The sequence below is a fragment of the Pteropus vampyrus genome, unplaced genomic scaffold (genome assembly GCF_000151845.1).
Source record: "Pteropus vampyrus isolate Shadow unplaced genomic scaffold, Pvam_2.0 Scaffold201, whole genome shotgun sequence".
Taxonomy (NCBI): domain Eukaryota; kingdom Metazoa; phylum Chordata; class Mammalia; order Chiroptera; family Pteropodidae; genus Pteropus; species Pteropus vampyrus.
Window position 1 is genome coordinate 2145080 of NW_011888982.1, and position 14363 is coordinate 2159442.

General features: G+C 31.6%; 1 protein-coding gene across 1 annotated transcript in view; it reads left to right on the forward strand.

Annotated features, from left to right (window-relative positions):
* The window catches only part of SNTG1 (syntrophin gamma 1), a 280357-nt gene that overhangs the window by 228437 nt on the left and 37557 nt on the right, over window positions 1-14363 (forward strand). The window contains exons 14-15 of the mRNA XM_011372125.1: window positions 2575-2727; window positions 7248-7340. Coding sequence (XP_011370427.1) covers window positions 2575-2727; window positions 7248-7340 — 246 coding nt within the window. The remainder of the gene's footprint in view (window positions 1-2574; window positions 2728-7247; window positions 7341-14363) is intronic.

The following is a 14363-nucleotide window of genomic DNA, read 5'->3' on the forward strand; positions in this document are numbered from 1 at the left end:
AATGTGTATAGTGTCAGGTGGGTACTAGGCTAATCGAGATCATTTCATAAATTATATTAATGTCTAAGCACTGTACTATATACCTGAAACTAATATGTGCTTAAAAAAAAAAAAACTGTCACTCTGCTGGTATCACGGTGGTCTGAGGGAATTTATCCCACATCTATCTTATTTAAGCCACTCATGTCTCTCCCCACTCTACTCCAGAGATTTCTAAACCTAAGAATTTTAATGTTAGAATAACTAATGTAATGCCAATAATTAGAACAATTGGTGAATGGTTATGTTTATTGAAAACATATTTTATCTAAAAATTCTAAAATCTCTAAATTTTCAGTATCTGTACTTATTTAAGTTATTTAAACTTTCTAGATCTTAATTTTCTTAAATATAAATGGATAATGGGATAATATCTATAGAAATATTTGGTGATATATATGATGTTTTTCAAATAAAAATATTATTAATATGAACAATAAACATATTATAGGGATCAGGGTTAACATGTGTGAAGCTATTTTAATCTGGGATGGAATTCACACACCTTTATGGGTACAAACACACAGTACACATATAAATATCTAGGGAATAGCAGGAGTCAAATTTGCATATGTAATAATTCCAGCAAGCATGTTTCACTTTTATTGTGAATAGTGTTAGTTAATTGATGGTAGTCAAAATAATTACTCTGGAAAGCATTACTGATGCTTTGATGATAAAAAAAGTGGTTTTAATATCTTGGAATCTGCCGTAGCTATAAAAAAGGAAATATTAAAATTTATGATATTACTTTTACTTTTAGTTTATTTCTACATAGTGCAAAAGAAAGTTGAAATTATGTAATTCTTGATTTAATATTACTTAAAACAAACATTATTTTCCCATATATGTGATATTGGCTAAATAATACAAAATATCTTTTTCATTCTGTCATGTACAGAATCAAATTTATAATATTTTGAATCAATTTACTAACTTTCTCTTTTATAAATCTAATGATATTGCTAGCAGTATTTTGATATATATCTAAATTTTCACTATACAAAATATTACAATTGTTTTTTTATAAAAATGAAAAATAGTATTATCTTATTAAAACTATCATTTTTTTGTATGGGAATTGATATAATTTTAATAAGGCCCTTTAGAGGCTTGATAATTCCTGAAATTCTAATTCAAAACTAATTGGAAAGATTTAATTTTGATGATATGTTTTTTCCTTCCATTTTTAATTATTAAAATAGTTGCAAAAGAATAAAAATTATTAATTGTAGCTGAAGAATCCATCCTGAGTCTGCTCTTCTTTTTCATTATAAATTAGATTTTTTTGTTTGTTTAAAATAACTTCATACCTAAAGACTAAATGATTTCCTGATTCACTACAAATTCAAGTAAAAGATGCAGTAACAAACATAACAATCAAGAACATATTAGTGTAGTCATATAGTTTATAAAGTAATTTCTATTTAATATAATAATAGAAAATATTTCTTCTTCATCTTTCTATTATTTTTTTATTTTTATTTTCAATTCCACAAATACTATAAACTTGAAAATATAACTATTATTAGAGCAATAATAAGTGCATCTGGAAAATTTAAAAGCAAGTGACTTGTCAAATCAGCAAATATTAGGTGACATAATTATAATGTAAAGGAAAGAAGAAACCATACCAGTTTATGCAAGAACATGCTATAGGAATGAATTACCAATTTTTGGCCACTTTTTCTGCATTCAGTTTTATGTGTTTTAAATACAATAGAAAATGTATGACCGGTAATGTCTACGTGTTCAATGATTATTATAAACACATGGTTTATTGTATTTGTTTTCCAAAAGAAATACAAATACATTTTAGTTATATCCATTGACCTCTGACTACCTTAGAAAAATATAGATATTATCAAACATATTTGTAATATAATGTTTTTATGTAAATATGTAAATCTGAGACATATTCTAGGACAGATTTTGGTTATTAGTCTACAGAAGGTATCCAAGAGACTCAGAATAAATCTGAAAAACTAGAAGATACTTCTGAAGAAGTCATACATGAGAAAAATCTACAATGATAGTGTTCCATATATGTTAGCTTTTATTTTATTACTATTTTTAAATGATATTTTTTCCAATGTTCGAAAGTTTTCTGGAGACTATTGTTTCTATTGAGGCCAACCTCACACTCTATTTAATAATTTCACCATCACAACAGCTCTGTAAGGAAAAAGGGAGATTGTGTGTTATCCCTTTGTTCTGTGAGAAACTGAATCTCATGTTTAAATGCTTTTTTGGTAGTTACATTGCTAGTAAGAATTGAAGCCAGAAATCTTGACTTCTATATTACGGACGTGCTTCAGTATCAATACAGAGAAGAAATGTGTTAATTATGGACTTTGAGTTCTGGAATTTTGGCTGCTGTGACCATTTTTAATGAAGATAGCGTGATATCACAGAGTGTAATCTTTATGATTATAGCATCTCCACTATGTATTAGTCAACATTGATTCAAAGTATGACCATGTTAGCATTATGAATTGATGTATGCCAGCCTATGTAACTCCAGGTTTTCATCAGGATAGTGACATGCTGGACCGGCGGAAACACTGCTTCACTGTGCAGTCTGAGTCTGGGGAAGATCTCTACTTCTCTGTGGAGTTAGACTGTGACCTTGCCCAGTGGGAAAGAGCCTTCCAAACAGCAACTTTTCTGGAAGTGGAACGAATACAGGTGAGAGTTTGTGGAATTTTAGCACCTGACTACCACAAATGCATGACCACATTCTAGAGTTCTAATAAAAAATCAAATTAGCATAAAAATACAGCTCCATGAGTCTTGACCTCCTCAAATACATTTGATAATTAGCCACTGTGATTAAATGAATAGAAACACAGCTCTGAAAAACATTTTAATTTTTCTATAATTTGATCTCTCTAGGCTATTTCATACCATTCATCAAAATATATTATTTCTAATTTTAATTAGAATCTGCTCCACTTCAAATCTAAACTGAACATGCTCTGATTTTAATTAATTGGTTTCAAGCAATTTTCTGTTCTCCAATAATGATCACCTAACATTCAGCTGAATGGCTTCATTCACCCACAATGCTCCCTACCCTTCAAAACTATACAAAGAATTTAAAACTTTTTCATAGTTCACATCACCCTTTATGATTTTCCTGACTTCCAGTCTGCTTTGCACACCAATTACCACTACTTCTTCCACAACAATTCTGTTCAAACTTTCCCACTTTTGAACACTAATATTACTTTCTTGTGTTCATTTTCTTAAGTCTACACATACTGTCTTGTATTGGAGTGATGTGTGCTTGACATTGCTCACATTAAGTTATAGTTTGCTTGGGATTATTTTAGTAATCTACAAACGGAAGTACAATTCAGTTTGTACATCACAAGTATTCAGAAGATATTTATTAAACTTTATTTCTTAAGTATGAAGTTATATCTATAAAGGGGGTCAAATATATGGGACTTGGGGAGGTTGAAGTGGGTAAAGGGGATCAAATATATGGTAATTGAAAGAAACAGGACTCTGGGTGGTAATCACACAATAGAATATATAGATGTCAAATTATAATGTACACCTGAAAATTATATAATTGTATTAACCAATGTTACCCCAATAAACTTAAAAAAAAAAAGGAGTTATATCTAGATCAAAGGTTCATAGAACCTTCATCCTCTCCAATTCATGGTACCATGAAATGGAACAGGCTACCAAATATTGGTTCGGCAGCAGATCTTTAGCAGAGACCTTTCACAAAGCTGAACAGTTATGCATTTGCTATACACAAATGTATTCATAGAGCCAGGACCTAAACATGGCATTGATTTTTAAAAATTATGTGACAATGCTGATTGACTACTGTTCTGGAATCCTTATCTACAATAGGAGATTGGGTATGTATTTTTTCTATATGTTGAACTAATTTGTAACATAGATTATTTTTTTCTGACTAAAAACTATATTCAACACACCAAGTTGCACCAGTATGACATGACAATCCAGGGACAAGGACAGTAAAAAGATTCACATTTCACTTGTTTTATTGCTCAATGAACATTTTCTAATAGCTCTGCTGATCTGCATATATCTAAATATGTTAAAATAACTGAGAAATACTGTTTCAAAAGTTTAACTGTATGGAACCTCTTTTCAATAAATAGATACTTTAATATAAAAAATGAAATGATAAAAACTATTTAAATATGATTTTATTTCAAACGTCAACATATAAGATGATTTACAACATTAAAATATGTTAGTTTAATAGCTGTCATTTTTAAAATCTAAATTGATATTTTTAGGTTTTTGTAATTATCATTTTCTTAGAATACCACACTTCAGTTGGAAGCAACTACATGGTGACTTTTACCTGATAGTCTCAATTTAGCATTTCATTTTAAGTCTCCTAATGTTTATAAATGAGGTAGAGATAAAATTATGTTGTTTCACTGTATTTTAATACTGTCTTATTTAATATGGGCTTCGTCTTCTCTAAGCTGATTTCCTGAACAATACATTTATTTGAACCATCAACTTACCTATTCACAATACCAATGTAAGATGCATATAGTAAGTGAAAAGGATAATATTTAATGCCTTTTTAGCTTTTGGTTTTATTATAGACTTCCTAATTTCCTAGTCATAAATTTTCTATAAAAATATAAAACTATTTTTATTTGATTACTTTATCAGAAATCAGTAGTCAATGACTAAAGACTTTCACAGTGTTATTTTCAAAATTCAAGAATGTAAGTACATTTACATGAAGAACCTTATGTTTCTATGTTCTCAATATTCCCACTATCATTAAAGTTGATAAAGAAATAAAATAAAAAGAAAATATATGGCCTTTTGTGAAATGAGCAGAAATGCAGAAAATTAATGAATTGAATAATCCAATTATGAATTAGTAAATAAAATTAATTTTATTTTGAATTTGATTTTCATTAATATGACTGCACACTAACATTTTAGTTTCTAATATATCTCTACCTATTTACATATTGTTTGATATCTAATGTACTTAATATTGATATAAATATCTACATATATTTTCAAAAGTAATTCAGTTAAATCAGGCATTTCTAAATATTCTACATTGCATTTAGATTAATACCTTAAAATTTAGAAAATGTAGTGAATATTGAAACAGGAAATAAAAATTGATATGGATAAAATCTTACAACATTTCAAAGTACCAGTATTCAAACTTAGTATACCTAGTATTCAAAGTACCAATATTAAACCTAATTCACTTACAGTATTATTAGTATCTTTGCTCATCCTATTTCTGAACAATTTTCCCAGAGTAAATGAATAATACTAGTAAGAAGCAGATACATTTTCTGACCTTACACTAATTATATTTGATAAAAAAGTAGTTCTTTTAAAAAATGATTTTTAATGAAAAAGTGCATTACTTTTAAAAATGTATTTTCTATATTATTATTTCAAACTCTTTCATATGCATTTTATCCAGCTATAGACATTTAACTATCATCCAAGAGGGCATATTAACAAGTATTTTATATGTAATATATCTTTAAATGCGTTATATATAAATGTGCAAAAATCTTTCAAAGTGTTTCTAGTTTGAACTTCTCTAACAACAGTAAGATTTTACTTTTTGTCTAACTCTAATTTATTTTTTTATTATAAAATGAAAATACAAAATAAACAATATATCAAATATTTCAATATAAAAGATATATAATCATTGTATATGATTAAGATTAGATATTATAGAATTAAACTTCGATATATCTCAATTTAAAGCAAATCTATCTGTTTCAATTTAATGATTATCAAGACCATGTAATTTAATTTGTAATTCTGAACTTAAAAAATAAATTTTAACATAATATTTAACATTTGCAACTGACATACTTTTTTAAATGATAGTACTTGAAAGTAGCAAATAACTATGTCTAAATTGGAGGATATGAGATCGCCTTGAACATTCTCTAATGTTGAGAATAGTTTTGACTAAATAGTAATGGGTAAATGCAAACATGGACGATGCCTATGTATTAAATAAAGTTCCACCCTAAAATTAACTTATAAATCCTATTAAGTTTGTTTGCTAACCTGCTTTAAAAAAAAACAAAACAAAACAAAACTCAATTCCAAATGAATAATTTGGCATGGTTATAACTTTCTTATGTAAATTGGGTTTAAATATATGAATATAAAATATAGCTTTTTGATAAAGGCAACTTAATGCATCTATCCATAATTATAGTGAGAACGTGATTCATTTACTGTACTTTTATATATAGTATTACAAAAACAAATACGACATAAGGATTAGTATTGAAAATTTGCTTAAGATAGATTTCTCTCTTCCTCTTCCTCTTTCTCTTTCTCTTTGTGTGTTAATTAAAAGTATTTTTCTTTATTTGAATATCTCACTACAGTTTGCAACTAAATGCAAATAAAACTAGCCTATGGACTTAAAAATACATCATATTTCATATAAGCTCATGTTTTTATTTTATATCTGTTATTCTTATATTTCAGTATCTAAATTTTATTAGTCATTCCAAAAATTTTATATAAGTAACGTTATAAATTAATTTGTCTTAATGTGAAAAGTCATTTAATAGTTGATTTCTGAAGAATCAATAAGTTTATACAAATAATAGGCAAGTGGTAAGTGTCTTTGGGAAATAGCTTGTTCCACATGGATAAACATATAGAACTCTTAAGGTTAAGATGTTTCTTGTATTTTTTGCCTTGGTTTGAGAATCTGTGTTTGTGTGCCTGAGAGTTCTCTTTTAATAATATTCATGAACTCATATGCCAAGAATTTAAGTAATACCTTAATCTTTAATAATTCACTTTTGATTTAATGAAAATGAAGTGATATTTAACTAGAAGACCTAACAATTGAACAAAATCTTATCTACATATAAATTTTTTAATATAGATTTTATTTCCTATATAGCAAGGGAGCCAGTGTGGCACAAGATAAAGATAAGGGCTGACTGAGCAGGATTGGAAGCTTGACACTGCATTTATCTTGGCAGGTCAAAAATCACTTGGCTTCTGTTTTATTAACATTAGGATGTTGATAATATTATCTTCCTTATACAGTTACTATAATATTAAGTTAGCTATTATATAAAGAACTTATTATAGGAGCTTTCACAGTATCTTTGATAAATGTTGGCTATTGGGTCAATTACATGAAAAGTAACAGTGTTTTCTGTTCTGTTTAGTGCAAGACATATGCATGTGTGCTAGAAAGTCATCTAATGGGACTCACAATTGACTTTAGCGCAGGATTTATCTGCTTTGACGCCGTGACAAAGGTAATGTGTTCAGGTCAGCTCTGAGAAATGTGCTGCAGTCATTCTAATTTAAGAATAATTGAAATAACCTTGAATGCCCATCAACATTTTAATTGGTTATCATATGTCAAATTTAAGGTTCTCATTTTCGTTAACAAAATTTAAATTATGATTTAATCTGTTTATAGAAAAACAAAAGTTTAAAATTTTAATAAAACAAATGTGTTGCCACAAAACACTATAATTATTTAAAGTGTATATATGCTCTTTATATTATACTATAGATATATTCTCTTTTACTAAAGCTATGACCTCATATTTTCATATAGAGGGAAAATTTTCCTCCTCCCAAAATATGTTTTTAAATAAAATGATGCTTTACTATTTTTTGGTATCAACATCTCCAATATCAAAATGTGGAAAACATATTTTGAGTTTTATAGGTAACTTGTTAGAATTATATAATGGAGGAATTTGGGGGTTTGACTTTTCTAGCCAGGAAGTATAATTCGTATAAACACGTAACCTAATAGGGTTTTATACTGTCTGATTGAATGCCCTTTCCACAAAGATTATGTCTCTAGGACTGATGTATATTTAATAATGAAGGACACTTTCTCAGGCAGTCATACCTGCAGAATAGCTCAACTGACCCACTACTCATCGCTAATCTTCCAGTACTGTAGTCACTACTGAAGTTTCTGACTTGCAACTGGTCCCCATAGAAGACATTCTTTTCTTTTCTATAAGGATATCAATTTCTTAGATCCATCCCACTTTCTCCTTTATCAAAGCATGGAAAAGAAATAAACTGATATATTCCTTCTCATTAATTTTAAGTATTAATGAATAACTCTTTACTGGGAAACATATTTTACCCAGAAATTAAGCCTTGTATAGAATTTTAGAAACAAATGCTTATAAAACAAGAAAGCAATATAACTATGTGAGAAAGGCAGAGTGTACAGATTTGGGAGTTTTTTGATCTTGGGAAAAAATAGGAGTCTAATGATGCAGTCCAGCTGGTCACAGCCAAGTAGATGCGGGTTGGTGTTTAGAGAACTTAAGATCAAAATTGTCATACAAAATCTCACATTAGTTAAAGATGATCAATATTTCTTTTTATATTGTCATTGTAAAATTAAATAGCATGCATATGTTGGTCAGATTTAACAGTCCAGTGCATTGTCTTTGAGTAATGCCAAAAGAATACTTTTCTAAATATGGAATTTCAGCTGGCAGCAGCTCTTTTGATGACTCTCAAGTGAGCCTGCCATATATTTTCCCTCTGACTAAAGTCTTTCTTTTGAAAAAATAAATACGTATTTAAATCAGGATAGGCTCATGAGTATTAAATCAATTAAATAAATATACTAATTTAGATATTAATTAATTAATTTCATAAGTAACTGATTAGAAAAAAAGTTAGTCTGATTTTTAAAAAAAGACATATTATTGCCAGAGTTGTTATCAAACTCTATTACATAAAGGTAAAAGAATCTCATAGTAGTAGATGAGAAGGAAACAAATAAAATTAATATGAACACATTTCTGAGTGCCTGAATATGTCCTGAGTTTCTTTTTAAGGCCAGCATAATTCAAAACTGTTGTCAGAGTTCTGTTTTGGCTCTCAGTGTGTAAGAGAGAAAATCATGATGTGGATGGCCTACACAACATGCCCTTCTATGTCCTCCTCTCTGGGTACACTGGGAAGGAGGGATTAGTCAGCAGAATCCAAGCAATTGTTATGATACAATCTAGGAATAGCCATTAAGTAGGAAATAGATTCCAGTCAGTACAAGCTTGACATGCAGGAAAAATCGAAGGTCTTCAGAAGTAATAATCACTATCCTTCCATTTTCTGACTGTTATTGGAAGTATCTAACTTTAAGGCAATCTGATAATTGGGAGAGATAGAAAAGAGTCTATATGCATTATAATAAATATACTATTCATCACTGAAGTAGTGACACTTGAAGTATGAATGGGAGAGCTAAAAATAATATCTTCAGGATGACAGGCATTAACCAAGAGTCCTGGGCAAACCAGGACTGATCTTACTGCAAGAAAATTGCCTCACTCCATGGAATGAGCTCAGAAGAGCTGCAAAAGGAGCTGATCTTACTGCAAGAAAATTGCCTCACTCCATGGAATGAGCTCAGAAGAAGTTATTTTTAAATACAAAAATCCAAAAGAGATAATGGTTACATAAAAATTAAAGCATGTTTTGTTCTAATTTTATCTACTTGATACACATGTGGACAGAATCCTTAAGATGTATCCAGCACTTTTTAAATGTTGGTGTTCTAGAGGGCATGACAGCATACTACTCATACCCTAGAGCATATAGAAATCAAATTAGTAAATGTGAAGAATAGTACTGCCTCAAAATAAACATATGCAGAAATGTATGCATTAATTTAGCAGTTTTTAAATAAAGTATTTAATTTCTGTCACTGGAGCAGCCTGTGGACAACCTGGAGGAGAATGAAATAGTAATGGCTTATTACATTGCACAGATATATCAACTTAGATGTGACTACCAGTGAACTCATTTTTTTTTTTTCTCTCTGGAGCTGTTACTATCCATTGAGCTAGCAACTGTGTATATATCTGTTAAAAAGAAATAACTAGAAAAGAGTTTATTAATATAGAGAATTGATAATATAAATCATAAGAGTGGCTGAATTTTATAAACAAAACAAAAGCAAAACAATAAATGTCTGATAAATGTATATATTTTTCTTGCCAGTATTTATTATGCAGACAACATACAAAGTTTCTCAAAATAAAATTAGTATGTTAAGAATAATAAATATCATACCATATCTAATAGTATGTGGAAATGTTAGTGCTTCCTTTCCCACAACTATTTTGGTTATTCTTTTGAAAAATTTTACATAGATATGATTAAAATAAGTACTCTGTGTACATCAACCCACCAGATTGATGATTTTAATCTATTACAAAATAATCCACAAGGTCTAAATTTTAGAAACATTTATTCTGCTTTTATTTTTTATATATTCTAAATAAATTTTTAGAGTGAAAATCTGTATACTCCTCTTTGAATATTCTATATATTTGATGTATATGTAAATATATGTAAATATATCCCTATATGCAGAGTCAATTTGGGGGGAAGGGATAGATTTAAATAAAATATGTTTGATGGAGAAACCCTGAGCTTAATTGGGCAATTTCATTCAGTTTTTAATTTAGACAACTACCTTGATAAGTTGCCTAAATTTCTGTTAACTCCAGATTTCTGTTCTGTTAACTACAAATGAGACGTCATCTTGATTTTTAAGGCTACATGTTAAGTAAAGATGTGTCTGACACTGACCTTGTTGTCCATTTCTATCTGACTCCTCTGCATTTCTATCTCAGATATTGAAAGGAATCTGAATTGTGTTTTATATTTATACCTCTTTCTCAACAACTTCCTCTAAATAAATGTAGAAGATGTACCCTAAGTAACTTGAGTACTCCCTTCTCATTTGGATTACTGCAATATCATCCAAACAGACTTTCTATAATTATTTATCGAACACACTCTTTTTATGTAACAATTATGTGCCATGACCATTGATAAATACTAGGAATAGAAAAATAGATAAACAGTTTCTTTCCTTAAGAAGTCTACAGTCTAATGGAAAAGACAGATCTGGGCCTAGTGAGAAGCAAATGCATTATGAGGACATAGTAACTACATCCCTCTGTGTCCCAGCTTTCACATCATTACCAGGTGAAAGATATTTCTAAAGTGTAAACTCAGCTATGTCATCAGTCTCTCTCATTAAATTATCTTACTGGCCTCCTACTACCTTTAAGACAATATCTATTAGTATAACATAGAAGTCCCTTAATGTTCTGGTCTCTGCCTGCAATTTAGCATCATCTCCTGCATTTCTCCATGTATTCAGTGGCTCTGCCATACTCTATGCTTTTACATATAACATTCCTATGACTTACTTTTATCCTTGAGTGCAAATCTTCATCCAAAAAAGTCTTCTTTCACCAATCTGATTTAGATATCCTTTTGACAGCAGATAATTGTAAGCATACTTTAGCATAGCACTTATCATACATAGTATGTAAGGTATTACAATTGAGTCTGGTAGAGATATGAACTATAACCAATTTGTCCACAGTAAAGCACAGTGACTAGTGGCAACTATGTTAATGAATATAATACCATTTAAGAAAATAGTAAAAGACATAAGCTTTCATCTACTTTGTGATCTTTTGGTATTTATATTTTATCCCTTTATGCGTTATCACAAGTTAAATTTATAAAATTTATAAAATTAGTATGTAGTTTAAGTACTAATTTTAGTAAAAATGTAATTACTTAAGCACAAGGGCATTTAATTAGGATAATTTCATATGAATGAAGAATAATGAGAAGTATAAAGATGTGTAAAGAAAAAATAGTTTTAAAGAAAATATTTCTCGTGATTTTCTATTAAATATGACCCCTGGAACACCCACATAAGAAAGAAGGAAAAGGAGCAACTTTTAGCACATTAACATTTGGGTGGTTAGAAGGCAAGAGAGGATATGTGTGCATGGGCTTTTTGCCAAAGTTGAAGGATGATACAAAATAGAAATAGGATTGTGTGGGAAAGTTTGATTTACTACTTAACTAGAAAATCCATAAAGGTAATTTGTGACAGTCAAGATGGTTGACGAGGTAAATGCTGTGCTTGCCTCCTCTCACAACCACATCAAAATTACAACTAAACTACAAAATAGCCATCATTGGGAGCTTCCTGAAGTCTGGCTGAATAGAAGTCTTACAGCTGGGGACAAACAGAAGAGGCCACTTTGAGACTGGTAGGAGGAGCAAAGACATGAACTAGGCAGGTCCCGCAACTACATGTAGCGGTTAAGAATTGGGAGGGATATCTCATTGCAGAGGTCACCCCTGAGGAGTGAGGGCTCCCGGCCCCACACTGGGCTCCCCAGCCCAAAATTCCAGTGCTAGGAAGAGAAATCCCCAGTTCTGGCTGTGAGAACCAGCGGAAGTTGTTGTAGAGTGAGACGGAGGACTGAGGTAGCTGCAGACATTCCTCTTAAGGGGCTCGCTTGCGGTCTTACTAGATGATGGACTTACTTGCTCTGAGCTCCAGCTCTGGAGCAGCAGCTCGAGGGGTACTAGCGACATGGGGAGAGGGGAAGGGACTGAGTTGTTTGGTTTCAGAGAGAGGGCTGGATGGACGGCTTTCTCCCAGACAGAAGTCCCATTGTTCCTTTGTTGAGCCCTACTCTTCCCAGGCTTGCAGACTCAGGTGAGCACCATATCTGAGTCTCTATCAACCTAGCTAAGACTGGTTAACCCACCTTGGTGATTCTCTATGACTCCAACTTGCAGGCCCACCCAAGCTGCTTCCAGTGGATGTTTCCATATAAATAGCCTCACTTGGCTTCTGCTACAGACTCTCCTAAAATCTCTCCAAGGTTAACAAAATCTAAACAAGCAGTATATGACTTCAGCATGATCCCATACTTCTTGCTGAGCAACCTAAAGCTCATCATTAGTGGCAGTCTGCCTCATTTTGCAGCCTGGCTGTTTGAGGAACATCTAATCCCAGCATAGGTGGTGGCCATCTGCAGATTTCTTGACGGCTCATGCCAGGTGGCTCAAGGTAGGGCACAGGCTGAAGCTAAACTTGGCCTGTGGCAGAACCCCTTCCAGAAGGCCCCAGCCTGCATGCCCAGTGGCCAGCTTTGATCTGAGCTGGATAACCATCCAGGGTCACATCAGAGAGCTACACACCCAAAGGGCAGAAAGGGCAGGCACCAGAATCCTGCTATAGTAAATCCAGCTCTGTAGGATCAGCCTCTGCATAACTACTTCTCCACTGGTCATGGCCAATCATCGCAACAAGTTAGCCAGAGGGTCAATCCCTCTCATTTACCAGAAAGCAGCAACCAAGCCTCAACTACATCAAGAGAGCACACACGACCTATACAAAGAACGTACTTGGAGCACTCAACTTGGGTGACCAGGAAAGACTGTGACACTGGGACCCATAGCATGTATACTACATAATTCTACTCTGCTAAGACTGAGAGACATACAAACCTTACCTAATACATAAGAACAAACAGAAGAGAGCAGACAAAATTGGAAGACAAAGAAACATGTCCTGAATGAAAAAAGAGAATAAAACTCCAGAAAAAGCACTAAACAAAATGGAGACAAGCAATTTACTAGAAGCAGAGTTCAAAAAACTCGTTTCAAGGATACTCAGTGAACTTGGGGGAAGAGTAGATGAACTCAGTAAGAACTTTAACAAAGAGAAAACAAACATAAAAATGGTGATAGAAAACTTAAAAAAGAACCAGTCATAAATGAAGAATACAATAACTAAAATAAAGAATATCTTAGGAGGAATCGACAGTAGATGATATGAAGCAGAGGAACAAATCAGCAATTTAGAAGATAAGGTAGGAGAAAACACCTACTCGGAATAGCAATAAGAAAAAAGAATCCAAAAAAATGAGAATAGTTTAAGGGGCCTCTGGGACAACATCAAGCATACCAACATTTACATAAAGATACTAGAAGAAGAAGAGAGAGCACAAAGAATTGAAACCTATTTCAAGAAATAATGACAGAAAACTTCTCTAACTTGGTAAAGAAAATACACATACAAGCCCAGGAAGTGCAAAGAGTCCCAAACAAGATGAACTCCCAAAGAGGCCCACGCCAATACACATCATAATTAAAATGCCAAAGGGTAAAGCAATGGAAGAATCTTAAAAGCAGCAAGAGAAAAGCAGTTAGTTAAAAGCAGTTAGTCAGCTAATTTCTCAACAGCAACTTTGCAGCCAGAAGGGATTGGGATGGAGTATTCGAAGTGATGAAAAGCCAGGACCTACAATCAGGATTACTCTACCCAGCAAAACTATCATTTAGAATCAAAGACTAGATACAGAGTTTTATAGACAAGAAAAAGCTAAAGTGGTTCATCATAACCAAACCATTATTACAGGTAAAGTTAGAGGGACGTTTTTAAGAAGAAGGAAGGGGGA